The sequence below is a fragment of the Bactrocera latifrons genome, unplaced genomic scaffold, assembly GCF_001853355.1.
Source record: "Bactrocera latifrons isolate USDA-ARS-PBARC rearing strain unplaced genomic scaffold, ASM185335v1 scaffold_57, whole genome shotgun sequence".
NCBI lineage: Eukaryota > Metazoa > Arthropoda > Insecta > Diptera > Tephritidae > Bactrocera > Bactrocera latifrons.
Window position 1 is genome coordinate 1277275 of NW_017537234.1, and position 26611 is coordinate 1303885.

General features: G+C 34.8%; 2 protein-coding genes and 1 long non-coding RNA gene across 4 annotated transcripts in view; 1 reads left to right on the forward strand and 2 right to left on the reverse strand.

Moving 5' to 3' along the window:
* Window positions 1-8382, reverse strand: part of LOC108974636 (dynein light chain 1, cytoplasmic) — a 19792-nt gene extending 11410 nt beyond the window's left edge. The window contains exons 1-2 of one of the 2 annotated variants that reach the window (XM_018942596.1): window positions 8114-8382; window positions 1117-1284 (exon numbers count right to left, since the gene is read on the reverse strand). In XM_018942596.1, the coding sequence (XP_018798141.1) occupies window positions 1117-1224 (108 nt within the window). In that variant the 5' untranslated portion in view covers window positions 1225-1284; window positions 8114-8382. Of the gene's footprint in view, window positions 1-1116; window positions 1285-6817; window positions 7180-8113 lie in introns of those variants that run through there. The other variant, XM_018942595.1, reaches the window with a different exon arrangement.
* Window positions 8383-10566: 2184 nt separating this feature from the next.
* Window positions 10567-20111, reverse strand: LOC108974627. Its single transcript, XR_001993806.1, has 3 exons — window positions 20058-20111; window positions 11099-12139; window positions 10567-11032 (listed from the first exon to the last, which is right to left on the reverse strand). It is a non-coding gene; the product is annotated as an uncharacterized LOC108974627 (long non-coding RNA).
* On the forward strand, window positions 16941-25515 carry LOC108974626. The gene is made up of 4 exons (XM_018942566.1): window positions 16941-19214; window positions 21531-21809; window positions 21866-22034; window positions 22140-25515. Exons 1-4 carry the CDS (start codon window positions 18623-18625, stop codon window positions 25366-25368), a joined length of 4269 nt encoding a protein of 1422 aa, XP_018798111.1. The 5' UTR covers window positions 16941-18622; the 3' UTR covers window positions 25369-25515.
* Window positions 25516-26611: the final 1096 nt, after the last annotated feature.

Below are 26611 nucleotides of genomic sequence, written 5' to 3' on the forward strand. Positions count from 1 at the left end.
AAGTGTGTTGGATAGTGTTAATAAATAAACGAAAATATTATTCCTTTTTCATATTTTTTTTTAAGTTCTAAATATAAATTCTAAAAATTAAAACTTAATGTATAAAACTTAAATAAACGTATTTTAACGAATTTATTTTTATACCAACATTTTTAATATTTTAAAAGCATTAAAATTAAATAAAAAAAGGGTATGAAATCACTTTACATACATACATATCTACATTTGCATGTATGTACAACAACAGCTCCTACAAAAACACACTTGCAATGTTAAAAGTGCATTCGACACGGGTTAAAGTTGAACTAACCTTATTAAAGGAAAGAGCAAAAATGTAATGTGTGTATTCACCTCAAATATAAAAAGCAAATACCACACCACCAACAACATAGTACATATAAAAACATGCAAAGCAAAAATGCATGTAATCATTGCTGTTAAGCAAAGAGGGTCGCCAAGTATAAAACAGCAACACTTGTAAAAAAAAAAAGTAAAATTTACAAGAATATAGCGCCAGGGCTTACACGCGAATCAAATGCAGCAAGAAAAACTTAAAAAGTGGTGATAAAAAGGCACAGCAGGATCAAGTTTAAATTATCTCGAGAATTTTCGAAAATCTTTGCTTGCATTGGGTTTTAGTGCCCCTTCAAGCACACTTCTTGACTTTTCATTCGTTTTCGCTTTACTTATACAGTTTTACTTTGGTAACTTCTTTTATAACCAGCTTAGCGACGTTTGACAACAAAAATTTCGTACTTTCCTGCGCACTTAACGCTTTCGTAAGCAATAAGAAGCACAAGTTAAAGCACAGCAGCAGTTAACTTTTTATCTGCTTTACAGATAAGAGTTAGAAAAACAATCAGTCTGCACGAAAAAAAGAAATGTTGGCAAACTAGCTTGTTTAACTTCGCCGCAATGTGCGCCTGTACATGGCACGATAAAACTAGCCACGAAGCAATAGTGTGCGGCATGACCGCAAGTTGTTGTTCAGTTGAAATATGTATATTTATTTTAAAAATAAAATAAATGTAAATAATTGATTTCAAACCTTCTTCTAATAAACCTTTTCAAGGAATTGAAAAAATATTTTAAATTGTTAAAATGATAGCAACTTACCTTTTCAATGTTGTACTTTTCGAGGGCTTGTGTCGCACAATCAACAGCATCCTGCTGCATTTCTTCGCTCATGTCGGCGTTTTTAATAACTGCTTTGCGATCTGACATTTTGTTTGTGGTTTTCTTAAGTTTCTTCTAATAAAAATTAGCAATAAATCTGCAAATAAACTGAAATGGAAATTGAGTTTAGTTTCGAAAATTAGCTGAATTTAACAGTGTTATACAGATACTTAATATACATATGTAAATGTCAATGTGTTTTTACGTGAATACCTGTCTATGAAGACTAAACTCTACGGTGCTTTCTATTGCTAGAAGCACATAGATCAATACAATGCGTTGATCAGCGCCCCAAAGCATAAATGCATTTTGCACTTAATTTTTGGTTCCAATTGGTTCGGGTGGATAGGGACACCCTAGTCACCTTGGTCAGGTACGAGGCCTGCATTTAGGTTTAAACCACAGCCACCACGAATCTCCACAAAGGGCCAAACCCAATTAGCTGATTGGAGTTACCTGGTTACCAGGTTTAAGTCTTCAGTCTGACTATGTAAAATAGTATAAAAAATATACTGTATATTATATACCAACAAACAATGATAAAATCTTGCAAAATGCAACTGTACGCAGACAATATACAGCCATTTGCATACATTTTTTTTACAACTTTGCGCATTTGAATTTTTTACAAACATTCCCACACCATTAGTTGCCTCACATACCATTTCTGCGTATGCATATAAAGCTAGACATTGACGGGTCGTGTATATTTACAAACATACAAATACAAATTTCCATATCATTCAATTTAGTATATTTGCATCGCATGGACTTTTGAACAATCAAAAGAAAATGGCTTATAGAAATGGCAGCGACTCACGCGAATTTGTGCTAAGCCGCTTTTGATAAAGCATACCTTGTGGCGCAGAAGCCATTACCGTATTATTTTTGTTATTATTGACTAACCACTACACATGTACGTACGATAAGCTATAAGAAGCAAAATATACGATTTTATATATCTTAGACCCTGCGCTTGAGTGTGTAAATCTGCAGCTGAAAGCGAAAATGCTGTGCTAATTTTAGTTACGCTTGGCATATTCAATATTACTGCAGGCGTATTATAATACTAGTGAAGTTAAAAAAAAAATTGGATTTACTGCCGAAATTGCTGGGAGTGACGTCAATAACAAAAATTTGTTATTGTTAAAATTTTTATTTCATGGCGAAAAATACACTTACATAAATAACAGAAAGTCGTTGCAAATTTCAAGGATGTGGCACTCGTTTGTACATATTTTTAAACATAAATAATAAAAGCCGTTGCATACTTCAAGGCGTTAGTACTAAAAAAAAATATTTTTAATTAGCTGTTTATTAATTATCATTAATTTTGTTCACAAAATTTACCGATATTTATTTTATTTCATTAAAGCTTACATAATAAACAAATTATTAAATAAACTAAAGTACGCAGCGCTAGCATCAAAGGCTTTCGGCCTTCTATCTAACGTTTCAGTTTTTTGATTTTCAATAATTGATTGATAATACAAATTTACACAAATTCGTCTTCAACAGTAATAATTTGGTATTTATATCGTTAAAAAAAATTAACTTAAAACAGAAATGAGATTTCACAATTTTTAAAATCTAAATCTTCTAACCATAGCATACTATTAGGAGAAACTTAAAAATCAATATATAAAATTTCGCTGAAATCACGACAATTCCACGAATTAATACTACTTTAACGGTAATGCATTCCATATAAAATTCTGCGAAAACGGTATGGTAGACACGTAAAACAATTGAATTAATACAAGCACAAGCGCATATGAACTGTGTAATATCATGTGCTACACACACCAGACAGAAAGGATGTATGTATGTACATACATACCTACACACATACATACATGTTACCAGACTAAATTGCAGACTTCACTGCTTTAAATAGGTCAGTAAAAGCGGCTCGAAACGGAAAACAACTAAAAGGCCTTTTTTATTGTTTGAGCTTTCAACCACATACAAACATACAGATTTAAGTGAGAAATTGTGGTTGAAATCAACCCTTGGCACTCCTTTCAAAGAAGGCATTCAATCAATATGAAATATAAATTCCGCATTCTTTTACTTCTACGAGAGCTTTAGAAATTTTACTGCTGCCAAAGGACATTTAATAGACCATCTAACTCGCCATAGACATTTCAATAATTCCATAGTGAAAAAAAAATTGTATAGAAACAAAACAAAAGCAAAATGCGAACCATGAAATGCCACAAAATGATAATGAATTAACCATAAATGCGCGTGTCAGCAATAGACAGCATATGGCCAGCAGCAGCGACCCCATTCATGGGCAAACAGTGTAGGTAAAATAAAATAAAAGTAAAGTAAACGACTAACGAGCAGAAAGGCAGTCAGCAATTCGATTAGGTGAGGGCAATTAGTGAGCACAATTGATAATGAAAGTGGTGGCGGGGTTAAATAAGGAAATGTAAAGAAATGTCGCAAGGTAAGACAGAATGTGAGGCCACAACAACATTGCATGCTGTTTTTGTTGAAACACTGACTTTTTGTTGTTGTCATCGCAAATGAATGGCAGGTTAATTGCATTATAGGTGCTTGCAAGCAGACATGAAGCGCGACAAATCACCGTTAAATGTACAAACAATACTAAGAAATCAGCAATAATGTGAAAATTGCAAGCAAGTTGATAAACTTGTGTACATATAAAATTTGCACTAAAAGAAAAACCTTCAAAATTTTATCAATAAATAATGTGAATGCCTTGAAGTATGCAATAATTTTTTTTTTACTTTTAGCTTCTTTGTTGTATTACAATAATACAATATATTACATTTTTTTCATATATTTCAATTTGCATACTACTATCACAATTTCATTCAAAGCGCTTTAATCTACTACAAACTACCTGTGTTAAATACTTTTAATACATCGCCATCAGACTAAGCAATAGAAATGTTTATTTGCAAAAAATTATAATAGTAAATTTCTCAAATTAAGAAATAAAATATTTGTGCAGTCGCGATTGCTCAAATTTAACATTTCATTAACCAAAAAATAACGTATACGCCATGGTGCGCATATTGTTCCAATTAATCACAACACACCGAGAGTATAAATATGACAAGTGCCAGGAAGAGAATAAAGAATAAAGAGAAAAACACTTGAAATCCTTAAATATTGCTTATTAAATGCCCGCAATTGAATTATCGAGTGAATAAACTCAACTCTGCAATTAGATAACACACAGCAATGCACCAACAACAAAATACAATTCAATAGCAAAGATCAAAACGAAATGTCATGCAAACTGCCGGCAAAAAAATACCTGTTCGTACATGTATGTGTCTGCTGTTGATCAACGGCAATAAAACTGTGCAAAACCTACACAATCGGTGCTGTCAAGCATATTCAATCACACATTCACGCACATTGCACGGACTGACAACCAGCGCTCAATACCCCGACTGTTTAATAAATGCATATAACGACACGATGTAACAAAACGTTTGGACGGCTGTATGGCAATTTGTCGTTGAAATTATAAATTGTGCTTTATCAAAACGGGCAGACATATCATCATGTGACAGCTGACATTGGTGTAGGTTAAGACGGTAACAAAGCAAAAAAAAAAATGTGAACAAACGTAAACAAATGGAAAGTAAAAGTGTGCAATGCATTTGTATGAATATAAAGTGATATTAAGAAATAAAGTGTTTAAATTGGTTCATAGAAAAGTGAATTGCAAAGTTTTAAAAGTAACTGAAATACATATGTATGAAAAGGTTAGCGCCAGTAGTGAAAGCATCATCTATTTTTATTATCAACAATTTATTTTTATGTGCTTTAAATTATAAAATAGAAATATTATCAAAAACAAATTACACGCACACTTCAAATATTTGACAAACAAAAAGAAAATGCTGAAATAACATGGCGTCGTACATTTCCAATTCAAATATAACCTGTGTGGGCGGTATCGCATGAAGAAATTTAATTCTGTGCGTACATGTAAAAAGATGATTTCTTTTAAAGGTTGAGTGTGGATTACTAACCTGTGTAGACAAAAAAAAATTAATAACGACGTATGCTTGCAGTGCAGCGTGTAAGGGTTTGAAAGTTTTTATTGCATTTTTTGCTTAAACGGCAGAGTTGAAAAATATTCAAATGAAACTATCGCATCAATAAAAAAAAATTGTTTAAAAAAACTATGATGCCTAACAACAACAAATATGTATAAAGTACAACGCTGTAAACAGTTTTTAACGCCCTCATTTTACTGACAACTTTTTATTATTGTTTTATTTTTTCGTAAACTTTTTCCCTCGAAAACAACTCACACTATTACCTTGTAGCATTCAGCTGTGAAATGTTAGTTAATTATACTGCGAAATTTCTCAAAATTGTTTTTCTACATTTTTACCAAAGCAATTTTCTTTTTGCCCCAAATATATGTGAGTACATATTACGTGTGATATTTGTTTGTGCAATCATGCCCTGTATGCATATGTTGGTATGTAGACGACACATACATATATTTATTGCTGTCGGCAGTCGGCGCAATATGAAGCTCAGGTGATATTGCACACACTTCATTTTACTATTTTGCTTTTGTGTATGCAATATAAATGATGTTTGCAAATGGTTTTGTTGTGGAAACGATATAATATGATTTATACCAAAGCATTAGCGGTATTACTAGCCAGTTTAATATTTCAAATTTTTCGATTCTTAAATTTGAAAAGGCTTATAATGTATAAAAACACCAGTAACTATCAGGCATAAGCATGTGGAATGGCCAAAAACACTATACTAACTTTGTATTTGAACTTCATATATTTTCAAATGTTACCAATTTTGTCAATAAGCTTCTATTTTAATCAAATATTACGTCAGTCGGCAAACCAACAATCTACACTGGTTTAGCATATTCCATAAAAACACACCAACGAATATTTAGCCGATGACCATTTTAAGCCATGCCAAAGTTTTTGAGCTTGCAAGAAAATACTGGATTTAGACAAAAAAAAAGTTTTTTGTTGTTTTTTATACCAGTATGTAAATTTGGTGCTTTGCTTCCGCTAAGCATGAGTATAGTACAAAATGAAACTGGTATGCCATACGCCGTAAAGCTTCTTCTATTTCTAGCCATGATTTACACTTTACTTCAATAGATGTAACGTGTAGCATCTACACATGAGCATACATATTTCAAAGTACCTGAAGGTAAGCTTTTTATTAAATAAAAAGAAAAGTAGTGGATTAGCATGTTGAGTTTCCGCTAAAAAAAAAAATCACGTTGTTTAGCTTCTCGAACTTTCATTCTCTTGCTAATTATGAAATCCGATTTTGCAAAATCATTAGCGTACCGCCTGCTGGTTGGGTGTATGATTTAATGTCACCACCATCCTCTTTTTAATCGAAAAGGCTACACTTGCAACAATATTACCTGAGGGTCGACCATCGTCTGCTTGGCCCATCCTGTGCCAAAGATATACCAAAAACAACAAATACTCCACAACAACATAAGAAGTATATGTTTGCCGCATCAACCGTCATTCGTCACATTTTAACGAAAAACATTTACGGCAATTTAGTATTTCTTTTTTTCACAAGACATTTTCATTCGATTTTCACATTTTCTGTAGATTTACAGCGCTAAGCTTTAACTTACCTGTACAATTTCTGCTAGTTTTCAGCAAACAAATCTGATTTTTCAGCTTTTTTCCTCGGGTTTTCGGCACTTATTTCTTCTAGTTTAGATTTTTTCCTCTAAAATTTTGCTTATCTTCTTTCACACACTCGATGAATTTCTCAATGAAAACTATGTTTTCTTAAAACATTTGAATGAACTTTGTGAAAATTTCAATACTTCAGATAAACGAATGTATAAAATAAAACAGTTCAAATCAAAATTCCTTTGTATAGGTACTTTTCAAAATATATTTGACTATACAATTTCCACCAAATAAATTCCACTCACGCTTGACATATGTGTTGTTTGCACGGCTTTTCGCGGTACTCTGCTATTTTGCTATACGCCGAATGCTAAAAAGCAGCCGAAAATACGCTCTCTTCTATGTTAATGCGACAGAGAGAGCATGTGCAGAGTAGGAGGAAAGATGATGAGGCAGCTTCTAGCGGGCGGCTTCTATCAACTTCGTGTGTTGGGTATTTTTTTTTTTTAACAAAACAGTATTAAGAAATTTCCCAACACCATTCACAATAGAATGCTGAAATGTCATTCTATAAAAATTGACATTAGAAATTTTGCAGATGTACGGAAGTGCCGGTGTATATAATTCTTTAATTACAAATTTATACAAATCAAGAAATTCAGCAAGAAATTGTTTAGTAATGTATAGTTATATAGTCAAATATGGGTGAGTGTAGATTTATTGCAATTCTAGCTGTTTTGTGTACTATTTTTGATGCTTTTGACTTAACTGTCAAAATTCGCCTATTCAAAATGAGGTTTGTTAGCGTTTACAACTGCAGAATTAGTATACAAAATTAAAATACCCATTAAATTAATTTCAATTATCTTTATACTTTTGTAACGATTTTAAATTTTTAATCCAATTCTGCAATTTTCAATTTTCGGTATTACAATATAAAAAATAATTATTTAGATATTAATTCAATATTTTTAATGCATTATTTGGCACTCTATATACAGAAAAGAATTATGCCGCAATTCCAGCAATATGCAAACACAATTTGCAACATATAAAACAAAAAATATATACAATAAATATACCAGAAACACACTAACAATAGTTATTTCATACTTCAGTAGCTGTCAAACTGTGTATATCCCCTACAGTAACACACGAAGTTTTCGCACTATTTATAATAATTTTTATGTGCAGTACACTTTTACTTAATTTTTTAATAAATACACTTTTTTTAAATGCAAGTTAATATTTTTTTATCCATTAATACTAGCACGCTATAAACGTACACTTACCTTGCTTACACTTAACAAGTAAAGCTATTTCTGAATTTCTTGGCGCGGTTTCAATGACTAGCTTACTTCGTTTCCTTAATACTCCATTTATTTCGTATTTTGTTTTTGTAGTAATTACTAACTAAGTTTCCCTAATACTTTTACAAATTTTTTGCCGAAGACTATAGTTTTATTGGGTTTGCTTTAGTTTCGTACTTAACACATGCTATTTTAAATATTACTTATCACAAATTGGCGGTTGAATAAGTTAACGTTGATTTTGCTGTTGTTAATGCTGCTACTCCTGCAACCACTTTCGCTGACAAGTTGTCTGTTTATAAATCGATAAAGTGGCAGGCGTACGCAAACACAGTTGTATTTCAGTGTTTTGGCAATTCCTACGCTCATTTGTCACTATTCCATAGCATTTACATATTTGGGGTTGGGGGGCGGTGAAACCAGCAGGAAACTGCTACCTGCTACGAAAATCCCCACTAAATCCTTAATTTTTATGCATTTAAGGGCTTGCTGTAGGGACTTATCGTTAGGTGGCGCTTTGTTGACGAAAGGAAGCATGCGCACCTCGAATTTATCGATGACAAATTGTTTGGCGTTTAATAGTGTTGCCAAGTGATGACCAAAAAGCACACTTCAACCAAAAATTGCATGTATTAATACGGAAATTTAGAATATATGTAAGTATATTTGTTTAATTATTAAAAAAAATTTATGATTTTTCTCATATTCATTTTCTGATATTTTTATTTCATGAGCGTCTTTCATATCACATTGAAACATTGAACTCTTTCAAGTAATAGTAAAAATAGTAAGAGTTGAAGAAAACATTAGAGTGCTTCAAAATAATTCTCTTTGTTTTAGAATTTTTATTTTCTAAAATTGAATTTTTATTTATTGCTAATTTAATTAAATATTACTAATTAATATATTTATTTAAGAATTTAATGTTGTGTTTATTATGTGTAATATGATTTTTCTCATATTAATACCTGCGATTAATATTTCATGAGCATAAACGACGCTCTTTAGAAATATTGAGAGATAAAAAGTAATAGTTGAAAAAAAAACATTATTGTGTTTGAAAATAATTTCCCCTCAATATTGAATTATTATTTATAACTAATTTAATTAATATATTAATTTGAGCATTTAATCTTTAATCGAATATAAACATTTAAAGGGAGAAAATGAGACATAAAAGAAAAAAAGACTTAAAAAATCTAAAACCAAAATTTTTAGCACCCTATTACACAAACATGCGTTTAATACCGTACAATTTGCACCTATACATACATATATATAAGTATATATATTTGTTGTTGCTTTTCCTCTTTGCTTACATTCGCATATTTCGCTGTTGCTTCGTACCTTCGTTTTTGCCTGTATCCAATTCCGACACACAATTTCAATTTGCTTGAACTGCTGCTACCTACATTCACCCAGAGAACAATTCAATTTGCACCTTCTCTATGTTTTAAGTTCTCTGCTACATTACTGCACTACATGTATACATATATGCATGTGTGTGTGTGTGTAAGATAAAAGGGCAATTTTTCTGTGTACCGAACCACTTATCCGGTATCTGGTTTTTGACCGAAGTGGAAATGACGGATTTATAAGCAGCTGTGAGGATTTATAGTTGTGTTTTTACACATAAATATGCATGTGTCAGAGAATGTTTTAAGTTCTCTGGTGTATGCTTGGGTGCGCATAAATTTACAAGTATGTTTTTATGTATAATTTTATCGTGATAATTATGTGTGTCAAACTGGTTTAGCAATCGATAACTTTTGCTTAAGTCCCCTATAAACCAACTATCGGGAAATTACTGATTAACTACCCAATAACCCTACCAGAAATTTCTGTTGAAGTTTCTATGAGTTTACAAAGGCCAAATTGGCCAAACTAACTGCAACTTTCGTGTATGTAGGATCGTTTAGCCTCGATTTCGGTACAACACGGCGAAACAAATTGTGGGGTCTCTTTTGAATTTTTAAGAAACATGCTTTATTTTTGAGAATATATTAAGACTTCTTTAAATCATTAGAAAGTAGAGATTTAAACAAAAAAACGTCTACCAACTTTTTTAACATGTATGATAGTTTTCGAATGAACATTTTTGCGCTTTTTCTATTTTTAATAAATAAAGGTGAAAAAAAAACATTTTAAGCGAAAAAATTACATTGTGCTTGGAGCTTAAATGATGAATTTACACCAAATTTTATAAAAGAAAATTTTTTTGTAAAAGATAAAAAAATATATTTTTAATAAAAAAATTTTGAGTTTTATAAAAGAAGTTGTAAAAAATAAAAATAAGATGACGAAAAAAATATATACTTACATATATTTTAAATAAGATAAAAAGAAATATTAAAAAAAGAAATATCGTAATAGTTAAAAATCGAATATTTTACTTTTTCGCATTAATTTTGAGCTTATGGGAAAAAGTGTTAAGACAAAAATTGTAAGCTTTTATTAACTATAACTTGAACACATAAAATTTTACCAGAAATCGAGTTAAACCCTTTTTCACCTCAAATCGTTCGTAAAATATTTTTCTTTGATTTTTGTTATATTATTTTCTATTTCTAATGAGTTGCATCTCACTATTATTTTTCTTTATTTTCATCCCCAATATAATAAAAAACAAGTCTCACAATCACTTCTGCTACCTACCAATTCGAAATATTCCTCAATCTGCACCACTGTACAAAACTACTTTAAATCCAATCATAAAAACACACAAACACAATCATAATGTATTCATGCTTTGAAAACTGGTTGTAGCGTTTCTCATGCTATTCATATTCCCACTCGTCGCTTGTATCGTGTCGTGTTTCCCGACTTCAGGCGCTTCGTTGCAAGCATATGTTGCCCACATGTGTAGATATGGAAATTCAACTTTGTCTACACGTACACACCCTGTTTGCGATAACTATCGGTTAGTAGATACTACAAAATAAGACATTGTATGGCTTACATACTCACTTTACTTGCCTGTCGGGTGATTTTTATCGTATACTGTGTGTGTTGCGTGGCATAGAAAACACAATATGCGCTCCTCTCAGGTATTCACGTTTATGTGTTTGTGTATGTTTTATATAGTGAGCGACTTCTATATCAATTTTTCTCACTCACATTGCATTTACTTGCGGTATATAGTTATTATACACGTATTTATACACATATATAAATATTTATGTATATATGTATATGTTGGTATTAGTTCATGTTCATGCGCTCGCTTCGGGCTGGGTTCGTTTCGTTTGAATTCGTGCGCATTCGTCTCAGCCGTACCGCTATCACATTCCTTGTTTGCTTAAGTAAATATCGAGGTAAGAAACGAATTTCTATGAAAACTAATGAACAATTATTCTTGTTTCCGCTTATTTTTGCCGTCGTTAGTCATTTGAAATGCGTATTAGTCATCGTATGATTTGCCAAATGGTTTGGCACTTAAATAAATATTGTAAAATATCCGCTCTTATGTGCATATATTTCGATTATATAGTTACGCTCTGCATTTCTATCGTGCATACGAACCGCCCGGGCGACTTTAAGCGTGTACAAAAACCACTGTATGAGAAATAAGTAAGCCATTGTGTACTAACACAATTTTGTATATACATATACTATATTTATACGCATGGCTTTCTAAAGCAATATATTTGTATGTATGAATGTACCCATTAACATTTTCCAACTGCGCTATCGTTGCTTTTCAAGTGTTGGGTAAACGACATTAAGCATGACATTGTGTTTAATTGCATACAATTTGATGTAAGGCTATATATATTGAGCAAATGTGCGCTATTCTCAAGTGAATACCCATATCCATCGTGTTATCGATTTTAGCTTTAGTTGGGGTTGTGCGCATAGTCAAAAAAATTTGTAGAAAGTTAGCGCTGAGTAAAATAGTGGACTACATGTGGTGGGCCTGACTGGGGTGTAGAGATGTTGCGCTTATAAATTGTAGATGCTTATGACATTGATTCAATTGCGGTCTGTCGTCTGTGAAGAATTGAGTTACTATAAAATAAAATAGTATAATTAAGGACAAAGATGTTAATAAGATGTATGTAGCTATGTATTTGTATTTTCATATATTCAATAATTTCAATCGATATTCTTGTCTCTTCATTAAGAAATATGTACATACATATGTATACGTATGTATGTATATATACATATGTACATACGTGGGTGTTATAAATTGAGTTTTCGATAGTTGCTTACGCTATGAACAAAATTTGGGAAAGCTTATATTACTATCAAAAATGATAAATTTATAAAAAGCAAAATAATTTAGTTTGTGGCTTTATGAAAAATATAAAATTTTCAATTAGTATCAACGGTGAGAGATATCTTTATTGTGACAATTACATACAGTTATTAAACACTGTACAAGGTTTATTATGTTTGCCACGAAGTCCGTCCGTCTGTATATATCGTCCCTCAGTTTTTGAGATATCCATTTGAAATTTTGGACACGTTCACTTCTCCCCAAGAAGCTGCTCGTTGGTCAGCACTGCCAATATCGGACTACTATGACATACGTACATATTATGATCCATATCATGATAAAGATCTTTTTCTACTCTTTTATGTTACAAGAAATACACCTGTGCTCTGGGTACTATAGCTTCGTTTAATAGTTTTATCAATCGGTAGTAATGAACTTGCGAATCTGACAAAACACCGAAATTCTTCCATTTGAATGGTAAACAATGTATTATAACTCAACAATCCCAATCCCGATGCTAGGAGCGCATCCGCATACGTGTGGAATCAGCCGAGTCATGAAAAGATAGCTTTAATAATAAATATTTCACGGTGCGAAAATGCAAGGCAGGCTGAAAATGTTGATAGCGTTTCTGGTCCTGGTACTGTAACAGCCAATGTAAGCACTGTTTTGAAACCCCGGGAGCTAAACATTGCACAAAAGCTATTTAAATAATTTTGATTTATGGCAAGTTAACGAAAAAAATCTCATAGACCGAAAATCTATACGACTCTTAAGCGGATGGCTGGTCACTTGCTACAATTTCAAACGAAAGAGGACGTGTTCGAATCGTTAAGGCGTCGCAAACGATGGCCTGTCCAGGATTGAAAGCTTTGATATATCTTTAATGGGATTGGTAAAGAATCATCTACTTTACTATGCTGTTCTTCTATGGTTAAATTATTAATTCGGACCTATGCTCTCAACAATTGGTTCGTCGGAAGGAAGCGGATCATTGATCCATTAGCACAACGCCACACACATCACCAGAAGCTCTGGGAGGTAGATAGGGAGATCGATCCTTGTGCATTCACCTTATAGTTCGGACCTGGCGTCAAGTTATTACTATCTGTTTCTGCCTATGGCGAATCATTTTACTGGTGCCAAATTCGCCTCAAGAGAAGTTTTTAAAAGCCAGTTTTTTACCAATAAAGACGAGGGCTTCTACGAGAGAGACATTATGAGATCACCGTCAAAATGACACCAAAACACACTTTTCAGGAAAAAAGTAGTTAAAGAAAAATATATATACATACATACATATATATTTATGTACATATACATGTATATAAAGTACTATATTTTTAAGTATTTTTTTTCGCTTATCTGACTTTTCCTTCAAATTTTGTTATGAACTGAAGCTTGAACTTTCTTAAAGCCGAGTCAAATTTAATCACTTTGGTATGTACATAGGTGCGTACATATACATATAAATGCATTCATACATACATACATGCTCACATAGTTTGCCTGTACCAACAATTTCAAATTCAACGCCTATCAAAAGTCCATTGCATGCATTTCCGTTTCCAACTGTCCACGGCATGCCAATGCAGGAAATTCACACGCACACCAGGATTTCGTAGATTGAGGCAAACGAAATAAGATTGGAAACGCTAAAAGAGACGAAAAATAACAAAGTGATAACGAACAACCGCCAACAATGTGCAACAAAACGAAATTTGCCCCACTAAGGCAACATTTTTAAACAAGTTTTTACCCGCCTGTCACAGCACTATACATGCGCTTGTACATACAAACACATCTTTTGATGTGCCGGTAAATTATCCCCCACTTTTCAGACACCGAAATTGGCGCCAATCGGTCAAAAGCGCGAGCAAGTAAACAAAAGCGTAACAAATAAGAAGCAGCAAACAAAAAAAAACAGCAATAATATTCGCTGATTGCTGTCAACCCAATAAAAAGTGTTTGTATTTTGCACAGCGTGTGGCGGCGGGTCAGGTGCTGCTACTGCTGTGTTTTGTTTTGATTGTGATTTTTAGGTGAATTTCTTGACGATTTCGCGCCACCACCACAGAAGGAAAAATAATGAACACCACGAAAATAGAAAAAACGCAGACGCATTTGGGGAGCAATGAAAATCAGCTGTGCGGCGCAACCTTTGTTTTGGTTGAGGTTTGCTTTGCTACGCTTTTTTATTTTTGTTGTTGCGGCGAGTACATTAACATACGGAAACATAAATAGACGCATCAAATATTAAGAAGCGCGCTGATAACAACACTAATATGCATAATTTACACGACGAAGGGGATATGACGACCGGCGTTTGTGGCGCACATAAGGTGAAATGAGATAAGCGCATTTTTGGCGCTAAAGTACTGTTAGTTTTACAATTTCAAGCCTTATAAATATTATATATTCATTATTATTTTTTGTGTTTTTAATTTTACCTTATACTCGTAAATATGTACATACATACATACATATGTCCATATACTATATGTGTGTATGAACATTTAATTGTTGCTATTGCGAAAAAGTTGATAATCAAAGAAAGCCTAACGGTTATACAATGTGAAGACACGAGCAGAATTACAAGTTTTTTAAATAAACTTCAAAAATCAGAAAACGACATGTGATAATTGTATTTCGGCGCTTCCATAAGTGTTAGTTTAACAATTTTGAAATTTATTTAATAAATTTATTTTATTTTTGTGAAACTATAAGAAGAATGTCTAACGGTTATTGGAAGTCAAGACTTCGAGTACTAATTTTTTGAAATTCAAAATTTGTTAAAAATTCAAAAATGTGTACATTTTTTTTGTTGTAAGAATTAAAAAAAAGTAAAATCTGCACAAAAAATTTATTAATATTTCCAGCAATATTACGTCTGAAACTATATATGTACATATGTATATGGTGGTATTTATTAGTAATTTTAAATAAAAATGGCGCTTTTTGTATTGTTTATTACTCAATATGTATGTACATATATATATTATTATACATATGTATGTATGTATTTACGGGCATAAATACTTTTCACATACATTTGTATTTTTTAAATTTGTTTTTTTTTTTAATTTTTCCATAACTTTCCACATCGGCCGCTAGCAAGTGCAATCGAAATTTCATACAATAATTTATGCATTATGCAATTCAGATTTATTTGTCAAAACACAGCATTTTCTGCAATTTGCCGGTATTTTTAACCACAAATTCAGCACAGTACCAGCATTTGATTATGCTGCCCACCACTAAATCCCCCATAGCTGTCGGCAGAGCAGCACGTATGGCTCTCACGTTCACCTGCATTATGTCGGACCGCTGTCAATTGTCAAGTGTAAACGAAAACTGCAGTCGTTGTGCATCAAAGGTAACAACAACATAAATAAAAAAAATAGAAAGCAAAGGAAATGAAATTGAGAATAAAAATTAAAAACAACGCACAGTGTGCATTAAACCGCACAATGCTTGTTTAATCAAGCAGTAGCAATAAAATTCAAATGCACTAATGCTGTTGGCGTTTTCAATGCTACACAGTGTGCATTGCGATTCTATGCGTTTCAACTAAATGCAATTTTGATGAACTTTAGTAACAAAAATAACTTAATACTTTACTATATATTTCTTACATTCATAGATAGGTATATTGCAAGCTGTCTTTCAGTGAAACAACTGGTGAAATTGGAGTATTGATTAACACCTAAATGCTGTTAAGGTCAAGCAAGCATATAGTTCTATAAATTTAACGTTACGTTTACGCAACGTGTGTACATATATGTATATGAGCGTGGAATATTTTGCTCAATATTTTCGTTAAAAAATCCTATGATAAAGTTTTAATTTTTTTTTATATATCTATGATTAAGTATTTTATAATTATATAAAATACCTGCCTTTTAATTATCTTATCGAAATACTGTGGGTATATACAATTTTTTCCTAACAGTTGTGCCCACAGTACAATTACAAGCACACAGTCTGAAATCAAATTGCCCGCTTGCCATGAACAAAGTGGAAAAAAAATTCCTCAGATATAAAGTAAAAACAATATACAACAAACATATTACAAACGCAGCCATAAGAACAACAACTATAATACATACATTTGTATGGAGATGAAGCAACACTGTGAGTTTCACAGTGGTGAAACCACACTGCGAAGGAGCACACAAAAAGGGGAAGCAAAAATAAACGAATAAGCAAGAAATGGGGGAAAATAGCAGCGCATATAGGGTGCTAATATATTAATATATGTATATATATATATAATATGTTAAGTATATCTGGAGCGTATATACTGACAATGTATTTTGATTGAATATAAATTTAATATAAAAATTTGTGCAAAAATACAACTACCCGAAACTCTTCTTTTTATCGTAGCTATAATTTTCTACACTATTGCAACAATTTTCATGAGCAGTTGTTTACAGGGCTGCACACCCTGTAGCACGTAATCTGGAAATAATACGAGCTAAACTGTATATAGCACACAAGCAAGCATTGAGCAGACTGTCGACAGGCAAGCAATCAACAACGGGTATCGCAGTAGCTCTTGTGCAACGAGCGCTGTGTGGGGTAGCAAAGAAGTGTAAATTGTATGAGTGTGAGCGAGCTCGCAATATGAAACTTTAGTGTTGTAAATGGATAGTAGAGGAGTATGGAGGAGACGAAGCGATACGACTGCGTTTGCCAAATGAGTGACGATAGTTAAAGTAGAAGGTTGTAAAATGACATTTCAACCGTTTCGGTGATCAAAGMAAATTGATTAACGCGCCAAAAGTAGCAAAAAATATAATTGAAGTGCAAAGAAATGTCAGTAGCGAGTGCAACACTGCACCCAAGTGTCAAATTTGAAGCTAAAACCAATTAGACTAAAAAGTACAAATTTATTTAGAAAGCCAAAAAAATTATTTTATAAATACATATTTAAAAGTGTAGAGAAATCCAAGAGAAACATTTGTATAAAAATATCTATACAATAGAGAATATATTGTATGAAAAAGAGAAATCCAAATACATCTACAACGAATAAAACGAACATTTCATATACGACAAGCGTATATAAGCGTTCGGAATTCAGTGGAAGTGGCATGTGAAATATAGAAAAACAGGTACAAGGCAAACGATAGCAACAACAAAAGCGAACTGTAATAACACAGGGTTGTATGTGTGCACATAATAAAATAACACAGTTCACCACACCACAGGTAGTAGTGGTAGACAGAGAGAGTAAAGTCTATATACAATATTTACGTTATATGTGTGCGTCATCTCGCTTTGGCCTTGTTTGACAGTTCGTAATTTGACTTGGGCACAGTCGTCTCCGTGCAATAATGCTATCTGGCTGTAGCGAATTAAGTGAAGATTTTAAATTTGTACGGAGCTCGTTGTGAAAAGTTGACAACGTTGTAAAATGTTTTTAACTCGATATAAAACAATTTAAAAAGTTTGAGAAATGTACCCAAGCAACCAGTGTGGTTCAAAATAATCGCCCATATAAGTAAACTTGAAACCGATTTCAAATGCTAGCACCACTCCTGCACATAAAAACGCTCCAGAGGTGGTAAATATATGAGAAGTTTTTGGTTTGTGTAGAGCAATCGTTTAATTCAACCAACGCGATAAGTGACGAAAGAAATATTCTTTCCTACGATTTGATTGTCAAAATCAATACAAACGGAAATAAAATTTTGTAATTGAACAAAATTTCTTTAGACGTGTAAAAAAATTAATTTCATATAAAGACAAGAGGCAACCAACAGCAACGAAAGCAAAGGAGTGACAACGAATAAAGGGAAGCGTCAAAGCAAAAAAAACTAAATTAAATAATAGAAGGAAAATAAGAAAAACTGAAAACGGACAGAAAGTTGTGAAAATAGTGTTGTAAATAAATACTTTGCTCTGGTGAAAAAGCAAACGTTGCGATAAAATTTTACGGAGAAAACTAAGGCAAATTTATATATGCGACATACCAGTTGTGTGGAATTGCCCATCTCTTTCTCTCCAATTGCGAACAGTGGATGATGTGCCTGTGCTCCAGCTGTCATGTATTAAATACAGCAATAAATTACATACGAACGGAAACCCTGACGGCAGTGGCTGCAATAACTGACGAGTGCAAATGTCAAGCTGGTTTATATCAAACAAAATAGCAACAAGAACATAAACAGCAACTTCTCTAAAGCACACCATAACAACACTTTAATACAAAAAATTGGTTGCAGCAACCCCAAAACAATAAAAAAATAACAAATGATAAAATGTTACAACAAGAGCATCGCCAAATAAGCCATGGCAAAAGTATGCATCATCTAACATTCCCCACAAACTACAAACAAACAATGAACAATTTGATCAAAGCTAAAAACAATTCGACAACATTAACTCCGGTCAGTACAACAATACCTGACTCAAGTAACCGCATTCAGGAGCAACTGCAACAAACAGCGCGCACAAGCGTAAATTACACAGATAATACGATGGTTTCAACTGCCACAGTAGCAAGACCACCCACACAGAGTGTTGGCAATTACGGTGGTAACAACACATCACCTTCAACAATGGGTGTCAATTTACGCGTCACTGGCCAATGCAGCCAGGGTGGACGTAAATATATGGAAGATTACTTCTCGGTTGCCTATCAACAGTCCGAGAATGCCAAGGATCTTGAATATGCATTTATTGGCATTTACGATGGCCATGGTGGCGCCGAGGCAGCTACATTTGCCAAAGAGCATCTAATGATGCAGATTATCAATCAGAAGGCTTTCTGGTCTGAATCGGATCATGACGTATTACGAGCAATACGCGAAGGATATATTGCTACACACTATGCGATGTGGCGAGATCAAGGTACTTAAACCAAACTATCTTAAATGTAATTGGTAATTTATTGATGTAGGTTATTTGATTGGTTTTAAGATGTTTGGGGAAATACTAACTTAAATTTCTATAAACAACTATGAGTTTTCACTTGAAGAAGGTAATTGAAGTTTGGAAATATTATTAATAATAATAAAATTGAGCTTATTTATAAAATAATTTCCTTATTAAACCATGAATAGGATATACTAATTTGTTATACTTAAAAGGAAACGTCGGAAACCATATAAACTGTTATTTATAAATGATTGTGGCGAGCCGAGTCGATTTTGCTATGTCTGTCTGTATACACGCGACTACAGCGGGTTTTGAGATTTCGCTCACGCCTCCTTTATCCACAAGAAGCTGCTCATTTGTTGGAGCCGTCCATATCGTGTCATTATACCATGTAGCTGCCATACAAATTGGACCATCGAAATCAAGTTCTTATATTATTTGAACAACCAGCAATGGTTCCATATATAAATTTTTTATATCGGACCATTATGGCATTCATATATCTAAATTGACCGATCAATATTAAGTTCTTATACGGAACCTTTCTTATTTGTAAATTGTATTATAGCCTCGGTGCAACGAAGTTTGCGTTTTTTCTTTTTTCATTTCACTATAAAAATATGTATTCATAAAATTATTATTAAATGTAATTAGTGAAGTAACAATTCACCAAATACATATTTTTTATTTTGTTCATTGTCTCACAAGCCGTCAGTGTACTTCACCACTTATCTGTTCCGTGCCTTTAGTAAATAACCTTAATTCGTAGCGATTTGAATATAAGTTTTCCCCCCATCGTTTACTTAAGAAACATACTGTGCACGAAGGAAAAGTGTACTAGGCACGACGAAATCCACAGTGGAATATTCCACACACAAACTGAAAGCACAGAAAACGTATAGAAACGAGTAACTGAAAAAGTGAATATATAAAATGTTCATGACAACACTGTCATATAGTCGAATGGGAGCGACTCTTATGTCGATATAAGCTTTTGTTGTATGTGTGCTTGCGATGAAGGCATTTAGCTGTGGTGACTTCACTTATATAAATTGTATTTTGTTGCCCTTGCAATGTGTCAAAACGAGTAAAATGGTGGTGTGTTTTATAATATATAAATAGTACTGTTATATATACACTGTACGAGGTATTTTGAAGTGGTGGGATGATGGTACAGTGTTGCCTAGCAGAGGTATAAATGAGTGGTGGTTTATTATAGTAGGCGGTAGATGTATTGGTGTGTGGGTAGTAAATAGCATAATACCGGAGTGAAATCTTTTGAAGTAAATTTTGTATTGCAATCGATTTAATCTTCTTAGAATATCTAACGAAATTTCTTTATTATATTCATAAATGTTGAGGATTTTTTATAGGCTCTTTTAATTTATTGTTTATACGTTCTTCTTATTTTAAATTCAACCTTTTTTGCAATTTGCATTTTTATATACATAATTCAATTAGTTTTTACCTTTTTACTCCTTCGTATTCAAATTGTACGTTTCGTGTGTTTTTACATTCTTATGCATGTACGTTTATCTTGAACTCATAGCTATTTTAAATTTATTGTTAAACTAGTAAATGTACAATCTTAATTCATAAAAGAAGCATAAATATACATACGTACATATAAGTTACAAGAAAACGTTAATTGAATTTGCATTCTGTGTTGTAAGTTTTCCCCCCAGTCGTTTCCAGATGCAACTCTGTGCTATAATTCACCTTTTCCTCCGCCGTTCACATTTACTGCAAATCTGCCATTTACCCGGGGCCTTAAAATATTCCCACTCTGTGGTGTTAATTAGATTACTCACCTTTCAAATAAACACTGCGTTTATCAAGCAGATGTTGACATTTGTAATCCCACGAAAATTTTCATGTCTTCTTTACATTCCTTTTGGAAATTTTATCATGCTATTTGTCACGCTCGCTCACTCTGTATTTTTGTTATAATCTGAAGGTTTCTTTCGAATTAGTCTTTACACATCGATGTTACTCCTGCAAATAGTGAAACACTTGTACCTTGACTTTTTTTTTTGGCGTTAACGCGGATGTAAACAAAAACGTACAACTTGTGTTATGGAATGTCAAAGGTGGGAGTGGGGGTGGAGATGTAGATTTGTTTTCTTTTAATTTTTGTTTTGTTTACTTATCCGTTAGGCTTTTAGCCAAAATTAAAACGAATATTGTATTAAAAGTTTAACTTAAACATGTAAGCGCTTTAACATAGTATACTACTATATACTTACGTATTTTCAATATTAATGTTTTTATATTTGTGGGTTTTTGCAGAAAATTGGCCCAAAACAGCAAATGGCTTGTTGAGCACAGCGGGCACTACCGCCACCATCGCCTTTATACGTCGTGAGAAGATATATATTGGCCATGTTGGTGATTCGGGTATTGTGCTCGGCTATCAGAATGAGGGTGAGAAATATTGGCGTGCCCGACAGTTGACTATTGATCATAAGCCTGAATCGACGGAGGAGCGAGCACGTATACAACGCTCTGGGGGCAAGGTGGTAGTCAAATCCGGTGTGCCACGTGTCGTTTGGAATAGACCGCGTAATGGTAAGCTTGAATCCAATATAAAAAAATTGTAATTCTAAATAATACTTTTTATATAGCGGGTCATAGAGGTCCAATACGTTGTAACACACCCGTCGATGAGGTACCATTTTTGGCTGTGGCACGTAGTCTGGGCGATTTATGGAGTTATAATTCCAAACGTAACGTGTTTGTTGTTAGTCCAGATCCAGATGTACAAGTGATAAAAATAAATCCAAAGACTTTTAGGTAGGTTGTTCGTAACATCATGTATGTTACACAGCTCTGTGTATTTTTTTGATAAATTACTTTCGTGTATATTAGTTTATTACTAACATTCTTCTACGTTTGCAGATGCTTAATTTTCGGCACAGACGGTCTGTGGAATGTTGTCACACCGCAAGAGGCGGTCGACACCGTCCACGAAAGAGAATGCATTAATGAGCGTCTACAAGCATATACAAATGCCGACAATGGTAATAACGAATGGACGAATCCCAGTAAAAGTTTAGTAGAGCGAGCTTTGAAAACGTGGTCGTCGAAAAAGATGCGCGCTGATAACACTTCCGTAGTCACTGTCATACTGTATCCATCTGCCAATGACACAACAAACACTAACTCCGTGGCACCCAACACCCTCTCCTACAATAACTTGCCAAAGGATAGTTGTGGACTCGAATATACGGAGGTATGCGCTGAAGTGCCCGCATCCGACAGTTATGGTATTTCGTACGAAGAAATCGCAGAAAAGCACACAATGCCTGAAGCCTTCCGCAATTTCGATTATCTGATCGATGAAGAAGCTATTAATGCATCACTGCAAATGCAGCATGAAGAGAATTGTGAGCGTAAATATTGTAGTGAAGAAATGTCCTATTGGAATAACTGGAGTTGGGAGGAGCATCAATCGGATTGTGCTGGTGATTATAATCACCATGGGTCGACTTTGGCCACAAGTAGTGACGTTAGCATTTGTAGCAAAGCCATAGCAAGTCACAACACGTTGTGCAATACTAATGGTACTATAACAGGTGATAGCGATGAAAATGCCGTGGATGGCGTACACACGTGTGCAGTTAATGATAATGCAGAAAGTGAAGCAGCTGTTTTAAAATACGCACATTACAATGCTGACGCATCAAATGCGTCGAGTGATGTCAGCAATGAATTGGGGAATGCGGGTTTTATGACATTCGCTGAATCGTATAATTCATTTTTGAATGAACATATGTCACATGACAGCACCAACAGTTCAAATTCCAATTCTAATTGTCAAATTATTAGCGGAACGAGTGAGATATTGCAAGAACAACAGTTGTATCAACAGCAATGCATGTCCGAGGAGGAAGGTTATTCACTAACCAAGCTGGAAACGCGTCGTGAGCAACAGCGCTGCACCAGTGGTGTACAAACCTTTAAAATTTTCCAAACACTTGACACAAGCGGCACCAGCTACGTGCCGCAACGCGTAGAACAACAAGAAAACAACCTGCGGCGTGTGGTTGAGCAAACATCACGAGAGAATTCAAACTTGCAGCTTCACACTACTACCACAGCGCAACTCACAGTTGAAGAAACTAGGGAACTGGAGGCTGCGCTCACCTGGGAACCATCGGAATGTGCGCCACTGGCTACAACAATCAATCAGTATCTCACTTATCCAGCTGAACATCAAAAGCCTTTGGAGCTAAATTCGCTATTGCAGCAAGAACGGGAGGAAGAGCAGCAAGTCGCTTATGAGAGACTCGAAATGCAGCGACGCCTCGCGCAAACAAATATGATTAAGGTAGCGACAGTGCACGCTGAACGCACCGACAGTAGTGTTGAAGCTGAACAGACTGCCACGTTACCTATTGAAGAAGTTGAGGATGTGTTGGTCGAGGAGTATATCGAGGAAGACGACGTCGAAAGTGCTGAATTAGAACTAACGGAGACGTTAAAAACGGTACAAAAAGACGCAAGAGTACAAATTAACGAAATCTCGTCCAGCATGTCAGAACGTACGAAATGCGAAAGCAGCAGCAGCAATAGCGATAATGAACTGTTAGCGCCCACAGCTGCAATGCCAAGCCAAAAACCAAAAATTATTGAAAAAATCGAGAAGATTGAAATACTGCCACAGAAAATGGCAACAAAATTGGAGCGTTTGTCCAGCCATACGCAACTGACGACACAGAAAACACCACGCCACACACAGTACAAAAAGGCTACAGGCACCGCAGCAGTTGTTTGTACAGCGTCAACATCGGCGGCAAGCCATAAGCCAAGTGAAAAGGTCAAAGTTACATCGTACGACTTTACCTCTCGTCCACCCAAAGCGTGTCCAGCGCGCACCTCGCTCAAGCGCTCGCAGACGCAATTTCCCAATATACCAAACGAGAATGCACGCGCCAGTGAGTCGGCATCATCGCATGCGCTCAGCAAACGCCGGCGCTATGACGCCTACAACGACTATGTGCTGGGTGCGGTTAGCAGTACGAGCAATAAAACTATTATGGACGTCGATAAGACAAACAGCACTAGCAATAACTGTCGCAATAGGCGCTGTAACACCAACGCGTCCATGGTGCATTCTAGTAGTACCAACTGTGGCACTATCACCTTGGAGAAACGCCAACTGCGCAGCAATAGCGGCATGGTGGACTACTCCAAGCGTACCTTACGCACGCGCAATTCGCTCAGCAAAGACCTAAAAGCAAAAGCATCACTAACATCAACAATGCGTCGTGTGACCTCGCAATTCTTGCACGAGACCGCCGTCAGTCTAATGAGCAGCAGCTCTGCGCTAGCGCAACAGCGCCAACAACAACGCAGCTCGAATGGGGGCGCTGGCAGCGGCATGGTGTTGAACAGAAGTGGCAGCGGCACGAATAACCATAGTTGCAGAAACAGCAGCAGCGTTGGACGTCGAGCGCGTGCGGAAAAACTCTTAACGACGAGCACGGACAATTTGGAGGCAGCCTTCTCGCACGTGATCAATTTGCGTTCGCGCAAAGTGGCACATTTCGCTGTGGCTGCAGCAGCAGCGGCGGCCGCTGTCAATCACACACAAACTACGCGACGCGCGAAAGGCGTTGTCGGCAGTAGTCCATTGGTCACCACATCGGCATCCACAGTGCTGCGCCGCGAACGGCACAATTTGCGCAGTTTGAGTACGCGCAACACCGCCAGTCCGCCCGGTCTGATATCTGCCAACGGTCAGCGTGATTATGCTTATGGAAAGACCCAAACGCGCAGCGGTTTGCATGCAACCGGCATGTGCGCATACAGCTTGACGACCAACGCGGCGCCCACTTCTAAATTGCTCAATGGCACAGCGGGTGTGAACGCGGCTACGCGGCCGCGTACACACGCCCTGCTCCTGGCGAAGCAGTCCGTGGGCGTTGGTAGTGGCGGTGCTGTGTCCGCGACTGGCATGCTGGGCGTACGTGGCGGCAGCAGTGCCACAACCTCGTTGACAACGCCCACCTCGTACGGCAGGCGCACGACAGCGTTGCGCAGTGGCGCGGTGGGAAGCGGCAGCGCAAGCACCATTATGCTGACGCGTAGTGGCGGACGCAATGGTAGAAGACTGAATCGTTAGATGTTGTGAGCGGAAGCACCACCATTCGGTATGTGCGGCGCGGCGACTGCGCGCGTTGATTGTGAAGTTATTAGTACAAAAATGCCTGAGAGCAGGCTAGACGCTTTTACTTGTTCAGGTTTGCAAATTTAACAAAAAAAAAAAAAACAAAAAACAATAAGTAAACAATGTTGACATTGCAATATTTGTTCGTGGTGCAAACCGCCAACCTGACACGAAATTGTGGAAAAAAAAAAATATTTTTTCTGTATATCAAATTGTTTTGTTGGTTTCCTCTATTTCTAATTTTTTATACCGCAAATTTTTCGCTTACTTCAAACTTACATAAAAACGTTCTGAAAAAAAAAAAATGTAAAGCAAATGCAATATTTATTAGTAATCATATGTTTATACTATACTAGGTCTGTGCATTATTGGCCTCAATTTTTATGGTTCGAAATAAAGCAAGGGAAAAATCGTAAAAGCGCGCATTAATTGCAACTGCAAAGCCGGTGTGTAACGGTGAAAAATTTACATGTCAACAAAAAAATTATGAACTTTCCTTTCACCGCTCTGATTTCCACATAAATCCAAAGTATTTGTATTGAGCGTTAAGCTTTAATTAAAACAAAACATTAACTATTGTTTATACTATGTTATACATTGTAAAAGATGCTACTAGTGTTAAGCATTAAATTTAGTTTTTTATATTCCCACAATACATACATACACATGTACATACATATATACATATAATTTAGTTAACAAAAGATATTTGTTCGTAAGCGCGCCATTGACATAAAATTTAGCATTATTTTACTATAAATAGTAGTAATATTTATTAAAATATAATTAGAACGTACTGTAAATTTGTTGGAATAATACAAAAACAGAAGTGAACAAAAATTAAGCATTTAGGCCAACTGAAACTCAAACAACTTAGATTTACGAACATACACACATATACACATTGGTTTAGTTTTTATTTCAACGTAATTTAATTTGCGTTATGGAAAGTATGTACCTCTTTAATTGCTAATCCTTTAAAAACTTCCATTTTGAATTCTATATTATTTTATTTAAAAAAATTATTTATTTGGTGCTACGCCTATTTCTAGCAAACACGTTGTTTTTCGCACACCTGTAATACAATTTGAATTTTTTTTTTTAATTTTCATACAATATTTTATTAAATTTTGCTTCATTTAATTGATTAAATAAATAAAAGAGCCTAAGGGCCGAAAAATTAAACTTGAATTCTATA

Coding starts and splice junctions, on each gene's coding strand:
- LOC108974626 (XM_018942566.1), top strand. CDS start 18,623: ATGTTACAACAAGAGCATCGCCAAATAAGCCATGGCAAAAGTATGCAT. Junction 19,215..21,530: donor TGCGATGTGGCGAGATCAAG/GTACTTAAACCA, acceptor GGGTTTTTGCAG/AAAATTGGCCCAAAACAGCA. Junction 22,035..22,139: donor ATAAATCCAAAGACTTTTAG/GTAGGTTGTTCG, acceptor CTACGTTTGCAG/ATGCTTAATTTTCGGCACAG.